The 17,891-nt window shown below is 53.9% G+C and overlaps 1 protein-coding gene across 2 annotated transcripts in view; it reads right to left on the minus strand.

Moving 5' to 3' along the window:
- The window catches only part of SORL1 (sortilin related receptor 1), a 60,325-nt gene that overhangs the window by 33,772 nt on the left and 8,662 nt on the right, over nucleotides 1-17,891 (minus strand). For both annotated transcript variants that reach the window (XM_059867375.1, XM_059867374.1), the window contains exons 2-21: nucleotides 15,484-15,600; nucleotides 15,056-15,181; nucleotides 14,636-14,797; nucleotides 13,837-13,904; nucleotides 13,391-13,571; nucleotides 11,407-11,508; nucleotides 10,548-10,717; nucleotides 9,669-9,861; nucleotides 9,148-9,265; nucleotides 8,592-8,665; nucleotides 6,911-6,999; nucleotides 6,616-6,794; nucleotides 5,482-5,668; nucleotides 4,354-4,482; nucleotides 4,041-4,126; nucleotides 2,316-2,488; nucleotides 2,011-2,142; nucleotides 1,791-1,882; nucleotides 915-1,161; nucleotides 365-503 (exon numbers count right to left, since the gene is read on the minus strand). In XM_059867375.1, the coding sequence (XP_059723358.1) occupies nucleotides 365-503; nucleotides 915-1,161; nucleotides 1,791-1,882; nucleotides 2,011-2,142; nucleotides 2,316-2,488; nucleotides 4,041-4,126; nucleotides 4,354-4,482; nucleotides 5,482-5,668; nucleotides 6,616-6,794; nucleotides 6,911-6,999; nucleotides 8,592-8,665; nucleotides 9,148-9,265; nucleotides 9,669-9,861; nucleotides 10,548-10,717; nucleotides 11,407-11,508; nucleotides 13,391-13,571; nucleotides 13,837-13,904; nucleotides 14,636-14,797; nucleotides 15,056-15,181; nucleotides 15,484-15,600 (2,764 nt within the window). The remainder of the gene's footprint in view (nucleotides 1-364; nucleotides 504-914; nucleotides 1,162-1,790; nucleotides 1,883-2,010; nucleotides 2,143-2,315; nucleotides 2,489-4,040; nucleotides 4,127-4,353; nucleotides 4,483-5,481; nucleotides 5,669-6,615; nucleotides 6,795-6,910; nucleotides 7,000-8,591; nucleotides 8,666-9,147; nucleotides 9,266-9,668; nucleotides 9,862-10,547; nucleotides 10,718-11,406; nucleotides 11,509-13,390; nucleotides 13,572-13,836; nucleotides 13,905-14,635; nucleotides 14,798-15,055; nucleotides 15,182-15,483; nucleotides 15,601-17,891) is intronic.

The raw sequence follows: 17,891 nt of genomic DNA on the forward strand, positions 1-17,891 counted from the left end.
ATCTGGAAATGGGTATAAACAGCCCACGGGGGCCAGCACTGCCTTGTCACAATGCAGACAGATGATTAAGGGAGGGCAAAGTTGGTGCAGCCCTGAAGTCCTGCAGTTTTTGGTCTGTACAACACTTTGATGGAAAAGCCAGGATCTGACACAAACTATGAGGTGTCACCACAGCCCTATGAGCTCTCTCCTGGCAGCCAGAAGCAGAATATACCCCTCATGAAACTCATTCCTGAAAGCCTCAAGCCCTGCAGGAATGGGTGGTCAGGAAATGCAAGCCAGCATGGCCCAGGGGGCTGGGAACCTGTGGAAATGGGGGATGAACACATTTCTGAATCCCAGGGAGGATCATCTGCATCATTACCTGTTGTCTTCCCTCTGTAAAAGATTTTCATATCCATGATCCCATTCAGTCGGCCCACCAAGATCTCCATCCTGGAGCCGCTGGTTTTGGATGCTCTGAAAATACTCAGCTGTGACCAGTCGTTCCAGTAGATTTCATTCTGAAACACAGGCTTGGCTCTCAGTGTGAGCAGAGGCACCACCAGGGCAGTGCTCATCAGTGCTACCTGCACTCATCACCCCAAATACTGGATCTGGGGACACATGGAGAGTGAAAAGTGTCCCTAACCCACTGGGGAGAGGAAGAGGAAGGCCTGAGGTTGGATTTGAGCAGAAATGAGAGTGACAGAGTGATCTACTGAGTGGCAAACATTGCAGAGCAGCTGCTTGGGAATGTTGGTTCTGGATTGGGCTGCACTTGCCTGCTCCTTTCAGGGATTTGTGGGAATGTTTCAGGGAAGCAGACAGAGAGACAAAGTGTCATGCCTGCTCCAAATCCCACCCCTATCCTTCAGATTCAGTGTGCCCCGTGCTCCTCCAGCGCCATAAATCATGCTACGGGGAAAACAAACCTTAAATACAGCAATGGCATAGGGGTGAGGGAGGCTGTCCAGGATCACAGATCTCTGCATGCCATTGAAATCCACCCTCTCGATCCTGTCCATGTAGGCTTCAGTCCAGTAGATCCAGTGGTCATCCACAGAAATGCCGTTGGGCCAGCGCACGCCCTCCGAGACGATGCACCCGGCCAGAGACCCGTCCATGTCACTTCTGTAGATGCCAGCCCTGGAGTCCCCCCAGTCTGTCCAGAACATCAACCTGGCAGCAGGAGAGAGGTTGCTCTAAATCCACACAGAGCAGCTCATCAAAAGGATCCGGGTCAGGAGAGGCAGAGGTTGGAATGCTCCACATTCCGCCTCTCTTGCTCGACATGCCTTTGAACAGGGAGCTCTGCAATTCTAATGAACACCACCAGCAGATTTATGAGCAGCACAGAGGCTTTTGAGCTGCGAGCTCTGTGGTGGGAGTGCAGCTGCAGGTTACCTTGCCATGAACTGCTCTGGTTTGTCAGAGCTTACATTCGCAGCTGAGGCCAAACCCCAAAAAGATGTAACTCGGATTTGGCTCTTGAATTCGAGCAGAGCTCAGTTTCTCACGCATCACTGCAGCTTCCCCCACTGACCAGACCAGTTTTACGGGCAGGAAAAGTTATTTACTAATGGATATGTATGGGCAGGAAGGAATTAACAGTTGGTGATCTGTGCTCTGAGGGAGCTGTGCCTTAGCTGGGGATGCAGTGGTGACCGTGGGCTCCACAGGGCAGGACTGTGCTATGCCTGTCCCCAGTTTCACCATGCCAGGCTGTCCTCCCTGAGGAGGAAGTGATGAAGGAGCAGCAGTTTTCCTTGGGAATAGCAGGGAAATACTTGTGATGTTTCCTTTCTTACCCTTCTCGGGGAACCAGAGCCAGGGCTCTGGGCCGCTCCAGTATAGAGGAGTTGAGGACAGTCAGTCTCAGGTCTCCATCTGGATTGGCAACCTGGAGCCAAAACCAAAGCCAGGACAGGTGTGTTTGCTACTGGCACTGCTTGAAGTGACACAAAATCTGTGGCAGGCAATTACTGCTCCTTAATAAAATATGCACTGCTGGGGTGGGCAGAGCTGTACCTCGATTTTGGGAATCCCAGCGTTGACCCAGTAGAGCAGCTGGCTGAGAGGCTCAAAAGCCAAAGCTTCCACTGTTTCCAACCCAGTGCTTATGATTATTTCCTGCCCAGAGCTGCCGTTGAGACAGAGACGCTGGGGGAAAAAAGAAAAACAATCAGAATAAAAGACGAGGAACTGCCTGAAGCCTGAAGGTCAGGGGACAGACAGCTCGGAGGGGAGGAGCACCAGGACAAACATTTGCATTTCAGGGTGTGGATGCAACCCCCGGGTGGCACGGAGGTGATGCCTCCCTGCTCGCAGCTCACCTGGATGATGTCCAGAGTGACATCAGCCCAGTAGAGGCAGTTGTGCTCGTAGTCAAAATCCAGGGCCACAGCCCCCCTGAGCCCGGCCAGGGGCAGCTCCTCGCTGACGCCCGAGGCCAGGTCGTAGCGGTGGATGGAGTAGCGGGTGGCGTAGAGGATGAACTCGTTCTCCTCTGCAACAACAATGCCTTATTTAGCGGTCGTTTTTGGCTACTCGAGGGGCAAAAGGAAGAAAATAGCAGGTGTTTTTCACCCCTGGTTAGCACCTCGGGGAGGGAAAGAGCTTTTGTCTCAGTGGGATTCGGTAATGGGAATGTGGTAATAGCCTCACATGGGGCTGGGCACACACTGTGGGCATTGTCTGGTCCAGGAGGAGGAGGAGGAGGCACAGAACCTGCCCCGACCCCTTTCTTCCCACTTTAGTGCTGCCAATAAGAAACAAAATACTGATCTCCTCCTCCTTAAAAAAAAAATCCCAACATTAAAAAGAGTGTGAGTGATGCAACTCTGCAAGTCCTCAGGGACACTGGCCCCAGGAAATATCCCAGAGTGGGTTTGGTTTCCCAATGGAGCCGAATCCAGGTAATGGGATCCTGGTCCAGGACAAAGTCCCCTGGGCATTATCCCACCACCAGTCAAGTCCAATAATGCTATTAATGAGTAGAGTCAATGTCAGTAAGTAACTCTTGCTGTGCATCCCTAATGAGATTATGGGGAGATATGAAACAGATACTGTACATGAAAGTGTTACCATGGAGCGAGCCAGCACGGGTCCCCAGACGATCTCTGGGAACACAGCACTTCAAAGGCCAGCCCGGTGGGGACAGCAGGTTTACTTTGCAATCAGCAGGGCCCTTCTCAGCATGCCCAACACAGCTCTCCAAATAGCTCAAGAGGGCTCAGAGGGGTGAATAACATGTCAGGAGTAAAGCTGAGTGCAGAGCTGGCAGGAGTCCCAGCACAGAGAATGCTTCCCCGTGCTGTTCCTCACCTGGAATATCTTTTGCACACTGAAAAATTTTAGGGCAGTGCAGGGGAACCTGCTGCTGGTGGGTCTGGCTGCTCTGCTCAGCTCCCCAGCCCTTCCACGAGCCCCTGCCCTGCCTGAGGCTCTGGAGCTGCAGCAAGCAGCAATGCTGATCACGCAGCTCGTGACGGCAGATTAAATTAAAGCTCTAATGAGCAGAATGCAAATAACTCTGGCAGCACAGGGGCACGGGACTGCTACAGTGCCTTGTACGTTCCAGAGGAGAAAATAAGGATGGGGGGGTGAATTCTGGCATGCAGAGGTGTGAGGGATGAGGGTCTGTCCTGGTCTGGCCCCAAGGGGCCATCGTTCAGCTGCACACGGTGGCTGGCTCAGAGCGGGACCTTCCCAAGGGGACCTTCCCAAGGATGGGGGTGTCTTTGATCTAATTCCTGTCTTTCTGGTTGGGTTCAAGCCAGCTACAGCAAGGACGTGACCAGGGTGAAGGGGTTCCTGCTTGCAGCCTGCCCCTGGGGGCTTCAGAGGGCTCTGCACTGTGGGCAGACACTGCTCCTGAGCAGGACCCTCAGAAGCTCCGGCCACAGGACAGGAGAGAGCGATTTGTAACCCACCCAGGCTCCTGTGTCACAGGTTTTGTCTGAGAGCCCTCGGGGACTCTGTGCCTGGTCCCTGAGGCACCAGCCAAAGGTTTTATGAATGGAGCCCTTGTGCCCAGAGCAGCTCCTGCACACACTCACCCGCCAGCGGGCACGGCACCAGCTCCCCCTCCAGCCGCGACTCGATGTCTCCACCCGTGCAAGTGTCCCCAGAGATCTTCCTGTAGCTGCAACACACAGAGCCAGGCAGTTTATTCCATGGAAAAAACTGTGAACAAACCACCCTGTGCAGCCAGAATAAGCTGTGGTGTTTAATTGCCATGTGTGTCCTAACATGCCGTTTGTTTGCTGCCACTCTTGTGGGTTTTGTGGTTGTTTGGGGGTTTTTTAATCACCAGTAAGATAAATTCCAGCACTTGGAATATCAGGCTGCCCTCCCAAGCACAGCACATACCCTCGAGTCTTCCTGTAGGTTGAGCCAACAGGGCAAGGGACTGGTGGGTCATAGGGCTTCCCAGCAAACTCAGGGTCAGGGACACAAACTTCTAAGGACAAGTCATCACTCAGCTTGAAGCCAAAATCACTGCAAGGAGAAGAAAGATGTAGGGAGGGACAGGGAAAAGCAAAAAATGCAGCCATGCTATACCACGAGTCTATTTTTGCCTGGAATTTTTAAGAACCCAAAGTGACCCTTCGTTTATTATCAGTATTTATCTGCTCAGAACATCTCCCAGCCAGACAGGATGATTCAAGAACACTTTGCAAATCGGCTTTGCCAGTGGCTGGGCAGGCTGGGGAAGGTGAGGCAGTGAGGCAGAGCTGAGCCAGTGTGCTCTGCAAAGCTGGCTGCGAGCCCCAGTGCTGCTGCTGAGCTGGCTCGGGTCACTGCTCTGTCTCTTGGCTGGTCCTGCTGGCAAAATGGGAGTTACAGTGAGGCTGTTCTTTGGAAAACGCTGTGGGGGAGAGAGGTTTTGTCAGAGGGATTCTGTAGGGAGCCCAGGGCTGAATTCTGAGGTAGGCTCCCACCAGCTCTGCTCTCAGTCTGCTCGTGGTGAGCCAGACTGGGTCTCAGCATCAGACAGGAGCAGCCTGGTGTGAGCTCCCCTGAAAGCTCAGGCCCTGAAAAGCAGCTCCCTTTCTAGCCCCAAACCTTTGCATCAGTTTGCCAGAGCGTGTTTCCTGATCCTGAAAGCAGCGTCAGGATTGTGGGAATTGCAGTCAAAGGGCAATAGCAGGGCCAGCTGCACCCCTGTGGCTACAGAATCACAAAGATTTTTAGTGGATCTCTGTCTGTGATGGCAAATTACCCATTCTCCTTTGGAAGGTGATGGATTAACAATACTTCCCTTTTCCGTGGAACCTTTCAGAGGCTCCCAAAAGGCTCTAAAGACATTAATTAAGTCTCATGCGCTGTTATTAATGAAAGGATGTTTTCAGTCTGTTTAGTTTCCTCTCTGCTATAAAATGAAGCAGCGACATTCCGAGCTGCATAAATTGGATGTTTGTTCACTCGGAGCGATTGGTCACAGATACTTATCTTGGATTTACAATCCAGACTAGAAGAAATTAATTGGTATTTTACCATTCAAAGTCCTCCCTCGTACAAGAGCAGTTGGAGACCATGACAGGCCTGTCAAAGTCCTCCCCATTGAAGCAGGTCGCATGAGGAGTCCTCCTTTTGAAAACGGTTTTATGGCCCAGCAAACACTCATTGCCTCGCTCGTCCGAGGGTGACCACAGCTTGTAGTCATTCTCAGTGCAAGGGACCCCTGAGAGGAGAAACAAGGTTGGGGTGCAGAAAGGTGCAGCATTTGCAGTGCCCCAGGTTTAAAGGCAGAGAGATGCTGATGTCCCTGGGTACCCAGGAGTGCCAGGCGTGCTGGCATCCAGCCCCACACCACAGGAATGCCTCTTGTCCCAGGCAACCGCTGACAGAACAAGAGGGCACAGCCCTAAGCTGTGCCAGAGGAAGTTTAGGTTGGACATCAGGGGAAAACTCTTCACTGAAAGAGGGATTGGGCACTGGAATCACCTGCCCGGGGAGGTGGTGGAGTCACCATGCCTGGAGGTGTTTAAAACAAAACTGGATGTGGTATTCATGCCATGGTTTAGTTGATGAGGATGTGTTGGGGCTTTTCCAACTAAAATTCTTTTCCCACCTAGTTCATTCTGTGATTCCCTCCCCACCCTCCCCTGGCACAAAACTTCCCCCAAAGAGCAAGGCCCCAGCCCTGTCCCACGGGGAAGGGAAGGCAAGGAGAGCTCCAGCTGGGAGCGTGCGGCGGCACGCGGTGACAGGAGGGAACAGGCAGCTCCGTGGCAGTGACAGGGAATCTGAATGAAGTCGTTCTGGTTACCAAACAGATCTGTTCCCAACAAAACGTCAAGGGAATCGGTGATAAATTTTAGTCAAGCAAATTCCTCTGCTGGGTTTAACTGTGCTTTGATTAAAATGCTGCCTCGCAATCAAAGCTGAAATGGGTTATAAAACATTCATAGGCACAAGCCTTCAGAAGGAATTTTTTTTTTTCTCTTTTCCTTTTCAACAAATTCCTCAGTGAGGAGGGAAGGAATACAGGGAGAGCACAGGGCACATGAGTGCCTTCAGCAGCTGTGTCCACGTGGATGTGAGACACTTGGGACAAGGCATGAGGAGATGCCCTCTCTCCTACCTGCAGAGCCACCCCAGAGATGGCTCTGCCACCCGTCCCCTTACCCAGCACGTCAGTGGTGTTGATCTGCAGGATCAGCCAGCTGTGGCCATTCTCCTTGTAGGAGCCAAAGATGGTGAAAATGGTGCTCTTCTCGCCGGGCTCGGTCAGGAGGCCATACACAAACACCGGCTTCTCCGAGAACGTGAACACTTTCCAGGTTTCCCCTTCGTTTGTGCTGTACCTGCACAAAAAAAAGGAGATTGGAAGAGTTGCCAGGGCATGTCCTGCTGTCCTGCTGGGGCACTCTCTGCCATGCCCAGCCAAGCAGCAGAGCAGTCCCTGTGCCCTGACACTCACTTGAGCTGGTCGGTCTCGGTGCCTTGGGCGATGGCCACCAGAATTCCACCGTGGTCACCCCAGGTGTAGTAGTGGGGTCCAGACAGAGCCTGGAAGAGAGAGAGTGCTGAGGGGTGATCAGAGCTCTGCTGAGTGAAGGGAAATGGCTTTGTCAGAAACTCTGCCTGAGCCAAGCTAATGCTTCAGCCTTGGCCAAATCAGGTATCTGGAGGCACCAGAGATTCGCGTGTTTATGGGACACCATCTGCAGATGAGAACAGCCAACCCATTTCCCCTAAGAGATGTGTGTAAAAGCTGCCCCGAGCCCTGGACTCTGCTCCTCCTGTGCTCTGTGCGGGGAAAAAATCAGTGGAAGAAGCACCATGACAGAAAACCAGAGTCCATCACTCCTCCTCTCATTTGTCACCTCTGTGAGGCTTTCCTGACACCCAGCAGTGACTGGTGGCCATCCCAGGACAGCAGAGAAGTTGGCCCTCAGGCTGTGGAAGGATTTGTGAATGTTCAGAGAGACGTGGGGCCATGGCATGCAGAAACAAGCCCTGGAGACAATTCATCCATGGCAAGAAGCTTGGATCTCACACTCACCTACACCTCCAGCACACAATCAGCTTTGCTTTCCCATCCAGGGAGCCCAGAGCACCCCTGGGTGAAAACCTGGTGCATGTCCCTGCCAGACCCTGCTCACAGGACGTGCTGTCACACTTGGGGACATTCAGGGCACTGAATGCATTGTTCCTTTCTGCTCTGGGCTGTGAAATCACCCCAGTGATCTGCAGAGCCTCCCAGCCTGCTGCTGGCCAAAGCTGAGCAGGAGGAGCTGTGGTGCTGCTTCTCAGCTCCACTGCTGGGTCATTCTGCACCCTGCTCATGATGCAAAGATCAGTCAGGAGCTTTGGGTCAACACTTCCTCAGAATGTTTTAACTGCACTCCAAGGCAAACCTTTGGAGCTTGGCACCTGAAAGTCTCTGATTTTGGATACCCTGCGCTATCTGTCAGCTCCTGCCTGGCTGCAGAGTCCCCACAGCTGCTCTCCAGCTGGGTTTGGAGCCAGGAGTAGCCTCTGAACCACCTTTGGCACCAGCCAGACCTGTGGCGTGTCCCCAGCCCCAGTGCAGCTGCCCAGACCTCATCCCAACCGTGCAGCACTCGCAGGGGGAGAAGGAGGCTGCTCAGCTCCCAGGATTAAACAGCTTGCAGATGTTGGAATACCGCATTACACTGGCTGCAGAGTGCACAGGCACACCACAAACACTGCCACAGACCAGAACATCCACTCAGTAAACAGCAGCACACTCCCCGTGAACCGAGGGCGGCATCCCATTTCTCTGAAGAAGCCAGAGCCTCTCCAAACCCTCTCACACACGAAGTCCTGGCTGTCAGTCCCATCTCAAAGACACCAAATGCCCCGTGCTGAGGAAAAATCCTGCCAGGAGTAAAGGAAAATCAGAGGAGGGAGCTCTCCTGTGTCTGAATCCACCATCTACACCAGAGGTTCATCTCCAACCAACCCACGCCTGGTCCTTCATTAAAAACCTTTTTCCCTCATTTAAGGCATTGATCACCTTCCAGCTCTTGTGTTCACATGAAATCACCTTTAATGTAACCCATTTATATTGCTGCCAAAATTCTTCCTGTCCCCCACCACGCTGGCTGATCTGGCAGGTGTAAGAGCAGCCTTACCTCTCTCCACCTTGCTCCAGCACTGCTCGAGACATAAACATTGGTTTTCCTTGCCATGTTCTTGCCAACAGAGCCTGGGAGAATGGGAGAAATCATCCTTCTTGAGGAATGCAAAGGGATTGCTTAAAAGGAAGCCAGACACCTCCAAACTATTTTTATCTGTGATTGAGGAGATGATTTTTCACACTATAAATTAATCCCTTCAAAAGCAAATATTTCAAGGACTATTTCAAGTTTGAAAAGCAGATGGGGGAAAAACCCATGGCTACAAACATGATTAAACAAAATGTGTGCTTTCTTCAGTAACAGAGCGAGACAAACAGGAATTTCTGAATCTTAAAGAAGCCCTTCACGAGGATCAGGAAAGAGGATCAGAACAGAGCAGGTTTCTCACATCTCTGTGCTGCAGTGAAATGTTCATTCTGTAATTACTGTATGGGGACTGCAGCAGAGAAAGGACAGCAAAATGCACCATTTAATTGCATTTTATAACCTGCTTGTACAAACTAAATACTGCCTGGCAACAACAGCCCCCAAGCCAAGGGAAAAGCAGTACCAGTGGCAATGATCAGTCCTGGCGCCGACTCCTTGGAGAGGATGGGCATCCTGCGCAGCTGGAAATTCAGCAGCTGGCTCAGGCGCTGGGCCAGGTGGAGAGAGCAGCCCTGGGACAACTGGGAAAGCAGAACAGTGGATTAACACCCATCCCTCATCCTGTCTAGTGCAGCCCTCTCTGCTTGGAAAGGCCAGGAGGGACTCCTTTGTGGTGGCATTGCTGTTTCAACCTCTTTTCATAGAGTGAAATCACCTCCAAGATCACCAAGGCCACCACTAATAACTCCCCAGATGCCACTTTTGGGGGTGTTCTCCCTGTCCCACCACACCATGGTACCTGGCAGTCGATGTGCTCCCCATATTGGGTCTGTGTGGGGGGCTGGAGCAGCTCCCAGGTGCCGCCCTTGTCAAAGGTGATGACGGAGCGCACATTCTCCAAGATCACCAAACCCCTCATTAATAAACCACATCCCCAAATGCCACTTTTGGGGGTGTTCTCCCTGTCCCACCACACCATGGTACCTGGCAGTCGATGTGCTCCCCATATTGGGTCTGTGTGGGGGGCTGGAGCAGCTCCCAGGTGCCGCCCTTGTCGAAGGTGATGACGGAGCGCATGTTCTCCTCGCTGAAGGAGCCGTTGATCAGCGTGGCGATGTAAACGCCCCGCACGCCTTCCACACGGTGGAAATCTGCAAAGGGCTCGTTGGCAAAGTACCTGTGGGGTCAGGGAAATGGGAATTTTACCCCTTCCCCTAAATCTGGGGATGTGGGGGATTGGCAGGCAAAGGTAGCGCGCTGATCCAGCACAGCCAAAAATCGCGGATTTTGGTCGATGTTCTCATTGGCCACGGGGTGAGTCCTTGTGGTGATCACACATCCTTTGAACAGAGACAGACAGCTCTCTCCCAGGATTTTCCTGGGAAGCTGTGAGAAAGCTCAGAGAAAAGGATGATAAGCAATTCTTATCTCCACTCGCTGCACGTGTTGTTGTGCACATGTGGAATGAGTTACGGAGATTTGTTTACCACGGGGTAATTTCCTAATTGGACACTGGATGGTGTTTGGATGGATTGACCAATTAAGTCAAAGTTGAATTGGACTGTAAGGGTGATGAGCTTCTTAATAAGTATAGCAAAGTATAATATAGTATAATAGAATAGAATAATAGAATACAGTATAATAGAATATTATACTACATTCTATAGTATAATAGAGTATAGTGTAGTACAGTATAAAATAGTAGAATATAGTATAACATAGGATAATAGTAATATAGTATAGAATCATACAGTATAATAGAATAGAATTACAGTATAATTATAGTATAATAGATTGCAGCCTTCTGCAATCATGGAGCTAATTATTCTCCATTCAGGGGACCATTGCTAAGTCCTGTCTTACCTGACCAAGGTGTCGCTGCCAGCTCCCCCTGGGCTGTAGTAGAGCACATTTTCTAGAGACAGGGAGAACTTCAGGCCCTCAGCCTCTGAGATGTAGAGGTTGGTGCGGTTGTTGTCGTGGCTGACACACACAAACACCTGGTCCTCCGAGGCATCAGCAATGTAATATTCCTTTGGGACACAAAGAACAGGCTTTGTGTCTGTGTGCACACAGGCTGGCTTGGATTTCCTCTTATCTTGCTTCCGCCTTTTTGTATTTTTTCCACTCAGCAGGTGGAAAATCCTCACTTTGTTTTTTTGTGTTCCCATCCTCAGCCCTGCAAAGCCCCCTGGAGCAGCATTGGTCGCCAAGCCCCGTGTGTGCTGGATCTAGGGACCCCCCTGAGGCTGGGAGTGCACCCCACTGCTCTGCCAAGCACCAAAGCTTGCTTCTCGTGCCCTCCTTCATCCCCACCAGCCTGGGGACACCACAGCATGTCTGTTCATGCATCTGGGACTCCTTGCAAGCCCTGGCAGTGCCCTGGGCTTCCTCAGCCTGCAAGAATTGGATGCTCCAAGTCATGCCAGCGCACCCCACGCCACGGAAAGAGGTAAAGTCCCCAAAAGCAGAGTCAGAGCAGTGGGATCAGCCCCTCTCTGGAATCTGTGCTTTGCTGCCAGCCCCCCTCCCCAGTGACTGTCCAGGTGCCATCATGTAAACCACGAGTTCATACCAACGTGAGCCTTTGCTCTGCCACCCCCCCCAGCAGGGTCATACAAGGTCCTTTCCCTCTCCTGCAGCATCTGGAGCTGCTGCTGGCACTGCAGGGTGTCCTTGGCAAGGCAGGGAGCTGGGAAGCTGCTCGGGAAGCACCACTTACCTTAATTGGATGCTTGGTAACGAACTGTGCCACCCGCATGGGCTTGCGGTTGAAGGAGACCCAGAGCTGGACTGAGGGGGGCTGTGAGCTGCCGAGCAAACGCTGTGCAGAGCACAGGGACACGTTAGGAGGGGCTCTCACCCCAAAAAGTCACCCTTATCTCCGCTGGGATCACCCAGTGCCTGGGACTTCCCCCTCCCTGCATGTGGGCAAAGCATGGCAGCTGCGTGATGCTGGGAGCAGTGATCCCCACTCAGCGTTTAAATTGCCGCAACCAGGGCTCAGCAAGGAGACAAACTGTCCATCCTGGTCAGTCGGGTGGGGGTAAGGAGGCTGGGTTTAATTCCTCCTTTCTCCTCAGAGCACACTGACCTTTCCTTCCTATTTTTACCAATGTGCGCAAAACGAAAGGCGCCGGCGCGAAGCCGAGAAAGTAAAAAAGCTGGGGGCAACCTATTTCATACAGGATGCCAACGGTGAGGACCTAAACCCAGATCTAGGCTCCAAAAATAAGCGGCCTGGTTTTTGGTTTGGTTTTTTTTTTTTTCTTTCTTTCCCCATCCTCTGTATCACTAAGCAACCGTGCCTCCCACGGAAAGGAGCAGAAGTCAGAGCCCTGGGCGCCGCTGCCACCCAGCCTGGCCTTCCCCCAGCACCGCCCCTGCTGCAGCCAGGCTTGGAGGCAAGTGCCTCATCCAGAACTGGGGATGTGCCTCCCAAATGAGGGATCTGCAGCCAGCCTCCCTCTGTCTCGGTGTTTCCCAGCAGTGCTTGCCGTGGGGTGGAACACGGGTGATTTTATTGATGTTTAGTCACTACAGCTGCAGGAGGAAGTAGCGTGTGCTGCCTGCTGGCCCCTGAGTGCTCCAGAAGCAGTAAAAGCTCCAAAGCACCCCCAAATGGTGCCCAAACCCTCCTCATGCTTTCAGGATGATGTCCCTGAGCTCAGTGGCTTTCTGCAGAGACACACACCACCCCAAGTGTTTCACCCTACACCAGCACTGAGCCCTCGATAAAATCTCCTGCAAACCACAGAGCAGGCACAGTGCCAAGGGGCTGGGCCCTGGGAGTTACAGGCTGTACTACCTGCAAGGGAGACTTCTGAAAAACTGAAATTGCTCTGCAAATGTTCCTTGCCTCTCTCAGACACCGCTGTGCCCGCTCAGGGGGCTGGGGGTGACACACCTGTCACTTAACTGCCTAGGAAACCCTCCCTGGTTCTGCCAGCAGTCACCCCTAAATACAGGGTTCCTTCTTAAAGCACTCCGTGGCAGCTGCAGGGGAGAAATGCATCTGCTGAAAAGAAAGCTGCTCCTGGCATTCTAGAAGGATCAGGACTTTATCCCCCTGACTCTGTTTCTGATCTAGAAAGGCCTGGTCCTCAGAGGAAGCACAGACACTTTCTTGCTTTCTTTCAGGTTTGTTCAAATTTGGCCGAGAACTGTAAAAAGCACAGAGAGGCTCTGGCTGCAGAGGGACCAAAAGATCACTTTTGCTCACCCACATCCTCTTTTCTTAGGCAAGCAGACTGAAAATGCAGCTTTCTTTCCAGGCTGGAGCACATTAGGCTGCTTGGAGCTGGTCCACGTTTGATGGTAATCTCCTCTGACAAGCGGCCTCCTTTAACCACCGAGCTGCCGAGCCACATCCCCCTTCCCCTGCCACCCCCACCCCGACGTCCTTCCCAGCCATGCTGTGGCTTTTCCCAGGTCCCAGCCCTCTGCAGGCTGACCTACTTCTGCCCAGCCTGCCCGAGGCAGGGGTATGGAAACACCACTGGGAGAGCGGCACGGGCAGCCACTGCTGAGAGCCCACAGGGGGTGGCAGCTGCTGGCAGGCTGGGTGACACCTCTGTGACAAGCCAGTGAGGTCTGAAGGCTGTGAGGTGCAGCAGAGAGCAGCACCACCCCTGGCAGATGCTCTTGCCCGCTGTGGTTCTGCACCACATCCACCCTCGGCAGTGAATTCCTCACGTGTCACTCACCACAGACTTGGTTGCAAACATGTATTTGTCCCTGAGCTGGAAATCTTCCACATCCTCCAGGATGATCTCCTTGTTCTCCCGGCTCTGGAAGAAGTCTGTGCTGCGGATGACGGTCGAGGCCCCCGAGGGCTCGTGCCGCTCGATGTACACCGTGCTGGGCTTGTCGTGGGGCTCAACCCCCCTGGGAGCACAGGGCACACGGTGGGACGGGACAAGAAGGCAGCAGGAGCAAGGAGATGGGGTAGGGGGAATGGAAACACCCTTAGGTGCCAGTGTGGGTGGCTGTCGCTTGTCACCCTGCCGTGGCACGTGCCCACAGTGCAGGGTGAGGGGAGCAGGGCTGGAGCACACCCTGGGACCCAGATTCTTGATTTTCACAGGGCAGCAAACAGTGCAGGAGAGGAGTCTTCTTCTCCTGAAAGACAGGAGCTGGGTGCAATACCTACCAAGAAAAGGACTTCACGTGTTCCTGAATCATTATCCAGGTCTGGCCAAAGTCATCTGATTTCCAGAGCTGCAACAACAAAGGTGAGAGATGCCAGTAGGGCTGGGACACAAACAGACCCAATCCTTCAAGAGACCCCGTGTGTCCATCCATGGCTACTCCCTTCACTTTTCATGTGGCAGCTCCTGGAGCAACAGCAACTTTTCTGTTAATAATAGATAACCCAAACAGCAAAAAAACCAAACATTCTTTAGCCTTCTAACAGAAGGATTTCCCACTGTTTCACCTCCAGGTTTTACTCAGTGTCTACCTGAAAGTGCTGTAATTATTTTCAATCTTTACCCAACAGCTCCAGAGAGGAAAAAAAAAAAAATGTTTCTCTTCAAGCAGCAATTTGTTATTCGGGACCCAAAGGCAAACCACAAGCCCACATGAAACACTGCAGAGGTCATCCTGCCTCAGCTGCCAGTGCTCTGTGGTGAGTTCTGACCACGATGGTTGGGGTGATGGATGTGGTTGGGACCAGTGTGGATGGAGGAGAACGGAAGGGAAACGAGACAGGCAGCCTGCAGGTATTGTATCCTCACTCTCCAGAGGTGAGAACAGGACAGACTGTAGGGAAGGGAGTGACCTGGCAGATTTGGACAGCTCTGCATGTGAGATCAGACTCCCTGAATGGCCAAAGCATGAAGCCTCATGGCCCTGCACGAGGCATGGTGGCTCTCAGCTGTGAGAGGCCACAGGAACATCCCAGCAGGGCAGGGCAGGATGCTGGTTCCCCACCTGAGCAAAGTGCTCACCTGTTTTTTAGGGTGAGACCTGTCGAAGCCCAAGAGGAGGTTGGGGTTCCTGCTGTGCAGGAGGAGGTCTGCTGCTCTGAAGGGGATGGAGAAGCCTTGGATGGTGTTGCAGAAGTCAGTGGTGATCCAGAGGTACGGGGCAAAGGCATCCACAAAGATGTACTGGAGTGGAGGGACAGACAGGGCAGAAGGTCAGAGCAGAGCTCAGCCTGGCAGCAATGAAGGTGCACATCCCAGGGGAGCCTTTGGGAGGGCAAACTTTGGGGGAGAAGAATTTTCCCCTCTCCCACCGCACTCTGACCATCGCCAAGGCACAAGAAGTGCCTGGCACATGCCAACTCTGCCCCAGGGACAGCCCAAGGGGTGTCCAGGCTCCCTGTGACAGCAGGGACAGAGGCCCAGCTGCCAGGTCCCCCTCACCCTCTTGTTGTCAGCCGGGCTGTGGTAGAACTGGGCGATGGCCACCTCGCTGCTGTTCCCCCCATCGAAGCTGAACCTCTCTGAAATCTTCTTAAAACTCTTCCCATAGTCATAGGACACATAAACCTGCAAAGGAGAAGCCCCACAATGAAAAGCACAAAGTTCAGAGCTCCCTTCTGACAGATTTGGTCAAAACTCAGTGAACTACGAGGTGGGGAAAGATCTGAGATTGTCCCAACCATGCCTTGAGCCCGTGGGGCAGCACAGAGGATATTTCATATTTTTGTGCCTCTGAACCCAAACTTGTGGCCTTTTTTGTGTGTCTCGGGACACAAGAGCAAGTCAGGCTGTAGCTGAGCAGCCACCATCACCTTGCCTGGGCCAGAAGCAGAAGGTGCACCTGGAGAGGGCCGGGGTGTGTTACTTACATCGCTGTTTTTGGGACCCAGCAAGGACAGGCTGTCCCTGGCCAAGGCCACAATCACGTTGCTCTTCTCTCCTGCCCAGTGAACGACCATCTGGTTGTGGGAATCATTGAGGCTGACCTGCAAGGCCAAGGAAGAGAACACCCTGAGTCACAGCCTCACCCAGAGGGACAGCAAACATCCTCTCATGCCACCCTTCCTTGGAAGTACCAGACTTTGGGAAAACTCATTCACAGCAGCATCTCTCCTGAACACGCTGGCAGAATGTGCCTAAAAGGGTGAGTTTTCCCTTTATTCTTCCTCAGACAAACAGGATTCAGGGGATGATGAGAATGAGAACTCAAACCAAGGACTGGGAACTGTTTTCAAATCCAGGCTGATGAGACCACAGGGAAGCAGAGGGCCAGGCACCAATCCCTTCTCTCTGGTGACCAGTGGCAGGACTCAAGGGACTGCCTTGAGCTGCTTCAGGGGAGGTTTAGCTGGATATCAGGGACAGGTTCTTCCCCCAGAGGGTGCTGGGGGCTCCTCAGGGAATGGGCACAGCCCCAAGAGCTCCAGAAGCATTTGGACAGCACTCCCAGGGATGCTCAGGGTGGGATTGTTGGGGTGTCTGTGCAGGGCACAGCCCCAAGAGCTCCAGGAGTGTTTGGATATTGCTCCCAGGGATGCTCAGGGTGGGATTGTTGGGGTGTCTGTGCAGGGCACAGCCCCAGGAACTCCAGGAGTGTTTGGATATTGCTCCCAGGGATGCTCAGGGTGGGATTGTTGGGGTGTCTGTGCAGGGCACAGCCCCAAGAGCTCCAGGAGTGTTTGGATATTGCTCCCAGGGATGCTCAGGGTGGGATTGTTGGGGTGTCTGTGCAGGGCACAGCCCCAAGAGCTCCAGGAGTGTTTGGACAGCACTCCCAGGGGTGCTCAGGGTGGGATTGTTGGGGTGTCTGTGCAGGGCCAAGGGCTGGGTCCCTTCCAGCCCAGGATACTCCGTGATTCCCTGCCGGTTTCCAGCACCCACGGGGCCACGCACGATCCCGTTATTCCCGTTATTCCCGTGTGAGCTGTATCTGCCAGCACAGTGCTGGTTTCTATGGGGAAGCTCTCGCAGCAGCGGCACAGGGGGAGCTGACGGCGCAGGACAAACCCTTGGTGGCTGTCACCAGCCAGCAGGGACAGCCAGGCGTGCCAGGAGAGCCGGGAGAGCAGCTCAGCCTGGCCATGGATGCAGCAGAGGAGTGCGTGCCTGAGCCCTCGCACGCCACAGCTCAGCCCAGGGCTCTAACCCCGGAGCTGGGGCCTTGGGAAGCTGTAAAAATACTGGGATAAGCCCTTCTTAGGCCTGATACCCTGCAGCTCTCACTGACCCCGGGATCAGCAAGCAGCACTGCCTGGAGAAGGGGCTGCTTTAACCTCCAGCAAGGCAAACACTTGGAAAAACAAGGTCTTTATTCTGGAAGAAGACGGGCAGGGAGAGGGGGGGAGAGCCAAGTAGAAGCCCTCAAATCCCTCTTATGCAATAGGCTCACAGGAGAGGAAAGAGAACTGACCCCAAGCCTGGCAGGGAGCATCTCCCAGCCAGAGCATCCCCCGGGGCAGGAGCATCCCCTGGGCCCAAGCATCCCCCGGGGCAGGAGCATCCCCTGGGCCAAAGCATCCCCGGGAGAGCCAAGGAGAAGCCCTCAAATCCCTCTTGTGCAAAAGGCTCACATGAGAGGAAAGAGAACCGACTCCAACCCCGGCAGGGAGCATCCCCGGGGGCCGGGGCATCCCTGGGGCTAGACCATCCCGCGGGGCCGGAGCATCCCCTGGGCCAAAGCATCCCCGGGAGAGCCAAGGAGAAGCCCTCAAATCCCTCTTGTGCAAAAGGCTCACATGAGAGGAAAGAGAACCGACTCCAACCCCGGCAGGGAGCATCCCCGGGGGCCGGGGCATCCCTGGGGCTAGACCATCCCGCGGGGCCGGAGCATCCCCTGGGCCCGAGCATCTCCCGGGGCAGGAGCATCCCTGGGGCCGGAGCATCCCCCGGGGCCGGAGCATCCCCTGGGCCCGAGCATCCCCCGTGGCCGGAGCATCCCCCGCGGCCGGAGCAACCCCCGCGGCTGGAGCATCCCCCGGGGCCGGATCATCCCCCGGGGCCGGACCATCCCCCGGGGGCCCGGGCAGGCACCCCCCCACCGGGCAAACCCCGCCAGAGCTCCCGGCCAGGAACGCGCTGCAGATTTAGGTCAGGCAGCAGCAGCAGCAGCTACAAAGCCAGGCAGCCAGAGCCCTGTGTGCCCGCCGGAAAAGAAAACAAAATAAAAATTAAAAGGAAGAGACGTTGTTTGAGGATGCAGGGAAACAGGCCGGAGGAGGAGGAGTTGCTGCTGCTCACTGAGACAGCCGACAGACAGCCTGGGGTGTGGAACTGAGCT

Source organism: Haemorhous mexicanus, chromosome 24 (assembly GCF_027477595.1).
Source record: "Haemorhous mexicanus isolate bHaeMex1 chromosome 24, bHaeMex1.pri, whole genome shotgun sequence".
Classification (NCBI taxonomy): Eukaryota; Metazoa; Chordata; class Aves; order Passeriformes; family Fringillidae; genus Haemorhous; species Haemorhous mexicanus.